General features: G+C 44.0%; 1 protein-coding gene across 1 annotated transcript; it reads left to right on the forward strand.

The window, feature by feature from the left end:
• The first annotated feature begins 3,229 nt into the window (after positions 1–3,229).
• On the forward strand, positions 3,230–6,730 carry PDE12 (phosphodiesterase 12). Its single transcript, XM_069473733.1, has 3 exons — positions 3,230–4,572; positions 5,734–5,812; positions 5,990–6,730. The coding sequence occupies exons 1-3, from the start codon at positions 3,265–3,267 to the stop codon at positions 6,430–6,432; spliced, it is 1,830 nt and encodes a 609-aa protein (XP_069329834.1). The 5' UTR covers positions 3,230–3,264; the 3' UTR covers positions 6,433–6,730.
• The last annotated feature ends 532 nt before the right edge of the window (positions 6,731–7,262 follow it).

Raw genomic sequence — 7,262 nt, forward strand, 5'->3', positions numbered from 1 at the left:
GGTCTCCGTTTGTATACTTGCCCCTGGACTCCTTGAATGTTAAGAGCAGGTCTTAACCCCATATTCAGACTTGTATCCAACTGCCTATGGACACGAGGAATGACTCCCTGCAACCTAATAAACATGCCACATTTAATATGGTCTAGACAAACTCTTGTTTTTCTCCCCCATACTTCTTCCCCTCTTTAAATGCCCTACCATTTGTTCAGCTGCTCCCGAGTCCTTCCTCTGTTTTCACTCCTGCCCTGTTATAATCAATCCACTGTCTATCCTAAAGCCAGAGTTATCTTTTTATTTATTTTTTAAATAATTATTATTATCATTGTAGAAACAAGGTCTTACTCTGTCACCCAGGCTGGAGAGCAGTGGCAAAATCATAGCTCTCTGCAGCCTCAAACTCCTGGATTCAAGCAGCTGGGTTTACAGGCATGAACCACTGTACTAGCCCAGGGTTATTTTTCTTTTTTTTATTTACTTGCTTACTTTACTTATTTACTTATAGAATCTTGCTCTGTTGCCCAGGCTAGAGTGCCGTGGCATCAGCCTAGCTTACAGCAACCTCAAACTCACGGGCTAAGGCGATCCTCCTGCCTCAGCCTCCCGAGAAACTGGGACTCCAGGCGCACACCACAGTGCCCGGCTAATTTTTCTATTTTTAGTACAGACGAGGTCTCACTCTTGCTCAGTCTGGTCTTGAATTCCTGAGCTCAAGTGATTCTCCTGCCTCACCCTTCCAGAGTGCTAGGATTATAGGCATGAGCCACCACACACGGCCCAGGGTTATCTTCTTAAAATATCTATCATCAGGCTGGGCACAGTGGCTAGGATTACAAATCCTAGCACTCCAGCAGGCCAAGGTGGGTGGATCGCTCGAGCTCAGGAGTTCGAGACCAGCCTGAGCAAGAGCAAGACCTCGTCTCTACTAAAAATAGAAAGAAATTATCTGGCCAACTAAAAATATATATAGAAAAAATTAGCTGGGCATGGTGGCTCATGCCTGTAGTTCCAGCTACTCGGGAGGCTGAGGCAGGAGGATCGCTTGAGCCCAGGAGTTTGAGGTTGCTGTGAGCTAGGCTGACATCATGGCACTCACTCTAGCCCGGGCAACAGAGTGAGACTCTGTCTAAAAAAAAAACACCTATCATCAGACTTTACTACCCTTGTAACAGAGGTAAAGTGCCAGGAATTCCCCAGCCAACAGGGTTGAAGACAGGGCATTGCGCAGGAATAAGGAAAAAGAGACAACAGAAGAGAAAGGGTGGGGTTGGGGACTCAAGGCTTCTCCAGACCAAGAGCCTCGACCTGAGCTCCTCACACTCTCCTCACTAGTATTTATTTCTCTTAACAAAACAATCTCATCCATCAAGCTAAAGTTAAAGAAACATAAATCAAGTTAAAGAAATTTTTCTCATACAAAAGCAGGTACTGAAGTTTCCATTCTGATATCAATCAAAAGCAAGAAATCATTAAACCATAAAGAAGGACATATATCATGCATGAGATCTTAAGAGAATACAGTAAAGATTTATATTTTTCAGTTACCCATTCTTCTTAACAAAGCTATTGATTTAGGCTAAGCAATTTCCAGCCTTCAATTAAACAGACTCATTAACTGTGAGCCACAAGCCAAGCCTGCCTTTCATCCAGCAGGACATTTCTATTCCTTTAAAAACCTCAGAGCAACTTGAACCTATGCTCCCAGATTGCAGTCCTTAAACTTGGCCCAAATAAACTCTCTACTTACATTAAATTTGCCTAAGTGTTTTCCTTTAGGTCAACAGGGGCATAGGGTTTCTTTTAGGGTGATGGGAAAGTTCTAAAGTTAAATAGTATGATGAATAGAAGCCACTGAACTACACATTTTAAAACAGTGAATTTTATGGTATGTGAATTATATCTTCACTTTAAAAGAAAAGAGTTATTAGAATAAAACAAAAAGTTTTACAAAAAGTTTTTTACAATTATGAAAAGTTTTCCTGAGTTATTAAGGCTCTATGAAAATTTTGAAACAAAATTATATGGAATTGCAATATCAAAATCTTTTTTCCTACAATTAAAGTAAGTATTTTTAGTTTTTTCCCTTTGAGGAAAATGAAAGTTAAAACTTCTCCATGATTGGAAGCAAAACAACTCTAATGGTCCTTTTACTTAGAAGAAAATCCACTTTGTTCTCTTCCTCCCCTTGTCACCACTGCACTTGACTAGTCTTAAAAATAAAAATAAAATAACAATTTTAAAAAGAAGAAAACCCACAACTTCACTACGCAATCTGGTGGACAACTATCTTTCCCGCCTGCTACTCTCCTCTGGGCTCACTGTGCTGCAATCACACTGGATTTCACAAGGTCTACAACCAAAACAAGTTTATTCGTGCTTCAGGGTATTTAAAAGAAATAGAAATATTTTATTTTCATTTACTAAATCTGGCAACTCTAAATAGGATCTCCCTATCTCTTTAATAATTAAAAATTAACAGCTTTCAGTGGCTTGTCAGTACTATTTGTTTCTGCCAATTTGCTAGCTATCTGTGTGACCTTAAGCAGATGACCTAATCTCTCTGGATCTCACATCTGCCAAGTGCGGATAAAGGGACCTACCTCAGAGTAACTGTGGGGCTTAAATAAAACAGTATGTGTAGCGTTTTTGGCATAGTCAGCGCTCCCTGAATGGGAGTTACTACATATTCGTTATTAATTACCACACAGGCTCAGCTCGGCGAACAGGCGCTGGCCCAGCCTGAAGCGAACCCACCACACCTCGGAAAAGGGCGAGCAGGGTCGGCAAAGCTGTAGCGAGGAAATGAGAGATCGCCTTCCACGCCCAGTTAAGCTGGCCATGCGGGTGGAGTTCCTCACACCCTCGCGTAGTCCAACCCCGGCGGGCAGAGAGAGCGCCTCCCTCGAGGCGCCCGCCTTCTCCAACGCGGCGGAACAGGTGACACCGCCCCAGCCACTTCCGTTTTGGTGCACCTTCCCTCCCCGCCCCCAGCCTGCACTTTCGACAAAATCATGGAGTCTGGTATTTCCCTCTGGACCTTTATATTTTCTTCACTTCTCCCTCATTCTGACCGAGTTTGGAGATAAAAATTAATCCGCGAGGAACTAGAGACACTAATGGCCACAGAAAGAGCAGCTAAGTGGGCGTGGCGAAAGTGCGTAGCGGAAGCACTGCACGCCCTCTCTTCTCTCGACGGAAGTCGCTGAGTATAAATGAGTCCCAAAGCCGGCGGCATCTGGTCTTGTCACCCGCTGGGCCACCAGTTTCATGTGGAGGCTCCCAGGCGTCCGCGCAGCGCTTCGTGGAGTCCGGATAGCGGTGGAGCAGCGCAGCCGGGCCGAAGCGGCGACTGAGACGGCGGCGGGTGCGATGGAGCGTGCTATAGTGCGCTGTGTGCCCTCGGAGCCCAAGCTAAGCCTATCATTCGCGCTGGCCGACGGCAGCCACAAGAACATGCAGCGCGACCAGAGCGAGCCTGTGGGTAGGGCTCTCAGCCGGATCGCCACGAACGCCATCAAGGGCCACGCTAAGGCCGCCGCCGCCAAGAAGAGCAGGAAGAACCGGCCGAACGCAAGTGGCGGTGCGGCCTGTGCTGGGCCTGGGCCCGAGTCGGCTACAGCCTGCGAGCCCGTGGTGAAGCTGTACTACCGGGAGGAGGCAGTGGCTGAGGACGTGCTCAATGTGGACGCTTGGCAGGACGGCGCGGTGTTGCAGATAGGCGATGTCAAGTACAAAGTGGAGCGCAACCCGCCCGCCTTCACCGAGCTGCAGTTGCCGCGCTACATCATGGCGGGCTTCCCCGTGTTCCCCAAGCTCAGCCTAGAATTTGGGGATCCCGCCTGCTCCCTCTTCCGCTGGTACAAGGAAGCCAAGCCCGGAGCGGCGGAGTCTGAGGCCAGTGGCCCCTCGTCGTTGTCTCCTTCCTTGCCCTCTTCTACTTGGATCGAGACAGGTGTGGACGAGCGCGTCTACATCCCGTCTAATGCCGACATCGGACTACGTCTCTTGCTTCATTGCACCCCAGGCAATGGACAGCGCTTCGGGCCGAGCCGGGAGAGGGTAAGTGTGTGTCCGGTGGAAGCCGGGCCTGGCACCTGCACTTTTGACCACCGGCATCTCTACACTAAGAAGGTGACAGAGGACGCTCTCATCCGCACTGTCTCCTACAACATCTTGGCAGACACGTACGCTCAGACTGAGTTCTCACGGACAGTCTTGTACCCATACTGTGCCCCTTACGCCCTGGAGCTCGACTACCGCCAGAACCTTATCCAGAAGGAGCTCACTGGCTACAACGCCGACGTCATCTGTTTGCAGGAAGTTGACCGGGATGTGTTTTCTGACAGCTTGGCACCCGCCCTCGAGGCCTTTGGGCTAGAGGGCGTGTTTCGAATCAAGCAGCACGAAGGCCTGGCTACTTTCTACCGAAAGTCTAAGTTCAGCCTCCTTAGCCAGCATGACATTTCTTTCCACGAGGCCCTGAAGTCCGACCCCCTTCACAAAGAACTGCTGGAGAAACTAGTTTTGTACCCATGGGCGCAGGTGAGAGTGCTCCAGAGATCTTCTGTGCTTCAGGTAAAGTAGCTACCCCTATCTTTTCACATGCTAGCCCATTTTTACGGGCCTGGAAGGGGGGGCGGAGGAGGATGAGGATAATGAGATAAAGCTATCCAGACTTTGTTGAAAGGTGTTTGCTCTAGTATCTTCAGCACAAAAATTTAGTCTTCATTCATTCAGCAAGTATTTTTTGAACACCTCTGGTGTGCCTACCACACATGCTGCAGGTTGCCCTGAACAAAGCAAGCAGGGACTTTCCTAGTATTTATACTCTAGCGAGAGGAACGCATGCTAAATATAAAAATAATAGTAATAGCTAATAGTCTTTACTACGTTCCAAGCACTGTCCTGACACATTTTTAAAGTACTTAAAATTTAAGTGCCTGGTGTATTTTATGAAGTGCTCCGTCAGTATCAGCTAGTTATTTATTATTGGGTCATTTAATCTTCACAGTAATCCCGATATTCCTCTTTTTTTTCTTTGAGAGATAGGGTCTCCCTCTATTGCCCAGGCTAGAGTGCAGTGGCTGATCTTAGCTCACTGCAACCTCAAACTCCTGGGCTCAAGTGATTCTCCTGCCTCAGCCTCCCGAGTAGCAGGGACTACAGGCATGTGCCACCATGCCCGGCTAATTTTTCTGTTTTTCTGTAGAGACCAGGTCTGGCTGTTTTGCCCAGGCTGCTCTCAAACTCCTGACCTCAGGCAGTCCTTCTGCCTTGGCCTCCCAAAGTGCTAGGAGTATAGGCATGAGGCACCATGCCCACCCTGTTGTCTCTTTACCAGCATGAAACTGGTTTAGAAAAGTGTCTCTCTCCAGGTCACACTGCTGTAAATGGTAAAAATGAGTATTCAAACCTAGGTCTCCCTGACTCCAAAGCCTGCACTAAACTGCTTGAAAACAGTCTCCAACCTTAATTTTGTCATGTAAAATGTATTATTTTTATACTAGCTTTATATGTTGGACATGTTATTAAAACATGTGACACTGAATCCTGTTCGTGTAGATCCTAAAATTTAAATAACAAATCAAATTTTGTAATTTCAGTCTTCCTTTGTCAAGGGGAGGATATGGAATAAAATGTTAGTTCACATAGTCGTAGATAAAAACATTCAGGAGATTGGCAGGTACCAGCTGCACTCCTGGCACTTTCCTTTTTTTTTTTTTTTTTTTTTTTTAGGTTTCAGTTCTTCAGTCTACAAAGGACTCTTCTAAAAAGATATGTGTTGCTAATACCCATCTCTACTGGCATCCAAAAGGTAGGTTTAATTTGGTTTCACAAGTGACTTCAACATGACTTAAGATTGTTAAACCTGTTTTACACAAGTATATGTCTTGAATGTCACCCAAAGACTGTAGTTTGAGTTTTTTCTTTTCTTTTTTTACTTAAAGACAACTTTAAAAAGTACTTACATTAATGTTTTTTATATTCATAGGTGGGTACATTCGTCTCATTCAAATGGCAGTAGCCTTGGCTCACATTAGACATGTCTCGTGTGATCTGTATCCTGGCATACCAGTTATATTTTGTGGGGACTTTAATAGTACGCCATCAACAGGAATGTATCATTTTGTCATCAATGGAAGCATTCCAGAGGATCATGAAGACTGGTCTTCCAATGGGGAAGAGGAAAGATGCAACATGTCTCTTACGCATTTCTTCAAACTGAAAAGTGCTTGTGGTGAACCTGCTTACACAAATTATGTTGGTGGCTTTCATGGATGTCTAGATTACATTTTCATTGACTTAAATGCTTTGGAGGTTGAACAGGTGATTCCTTTACCCAGTCACGAAGAAGTTACCACCCACCAGGCCTTACCTAGTGTTTCCCATCCCTCTGATCACATAGCGCTTGTATGTGATTTAAAATGGAAATAGATTTGTTTGTATGTGATTTAAAATGGAGATAGATTTGTTTTGTATGTGATTTAAAATGGAAATAGATTTGTGTTTAATGGAAGTTGTTTTAGATGTGAAAAGGAAGTTACTTTAGCAGAAAATTTAATATGAATCAAAGATTATGAACGGTCAAAGGGGAAAATTAGACACTAAGGGAAAATGTTCATACCCTACTAGTTATGCTCCAGATGCCTTTATTATGAAACTGTTCATAATGTTTGCATCATAGTTTATCTTTGCTTTTTTCCCCCCCTACACTTGGAGGAAAACATTTATGACTTGCTTGAGAAGAAAATTGAATTATTGTGTACATTTTTATAAGTGTTTTTTTTTAGCTAGTAATTAAGAATTTTTTAAGTACCATTTGAATGATCTTATTTTTCTTTTATAACATTACATTCCAAATTGAATCATGTTTATATAATTAGGGGAAGATGCATATAAGTTAAGGTGAGAGACCTAAGTTCTGACACATGGAAAGAATAACATTAGGGTCTACCTCTACCTCAATTTGGTTAGCAATTTACTACAATTTCAGAGCTTTAACAAAAGATTAAAATATACTATCACGTGGTATTGCGTCTTATCCTTCATTTTTCAACTAACAAGGTATTTTCATTCTCTGATTTTTAGGATTTTAGTTTTAGTGTATGGTACAAATGGACATAATCTATATTCTCATTCTTACTGCAGTTCATTTTAATTTTTAGAATGCAAGCACAATTTAGTATAGAAAGTGAGTAGCAACATGTTCAACTTGATCCCATTGTATGTCATTGATTACTCTTGCCTAAGAAAAACGTTCATAA

The sequence above is a fragment of the Eulemur rufifrons genome, chromosome 7 (genome assembly GCF_041146395.1).
Source record: "Eulemur rufifrons isolate Redbay chromosome 7, OSU_ERuf_1, whole genome shotgun sequence".
Taxonomy (NCBI): Eukaryota; Metazoa; Chordata; class Mammalia; order Primates; family Lemuridae; genus Eulemur; species Eulemur rufifrons.

What these genes read in the sequence shown, in the direction of transcription:
- PDE12 (XM_069473733.1), top strand. Translation starts at nt 3,265, where the DNA reads ATGTGGAGGCTCCCAGGCGTCCGCGCAGCGCTTCGTGGAGTCCGGATA. An exon ending in AGAGATCTTCTGTGCTTCAG is followed by an intron (nt 4,573 to 5,733) that starts GTAAAGTAGCTA and finishes TTTTTTTTTTAG; the next exon opens with GTTTCAGTTCTTCAGTCTAC. An exon ending in TCTCTACTGGCATCCAAAAG is followed by an intron (nt 5,813 to 5,989) that starts GTAGGTTTAATT and finishes TTATATTCATAG; the next exon opens with GTGGGTACATTCGTCTCATT.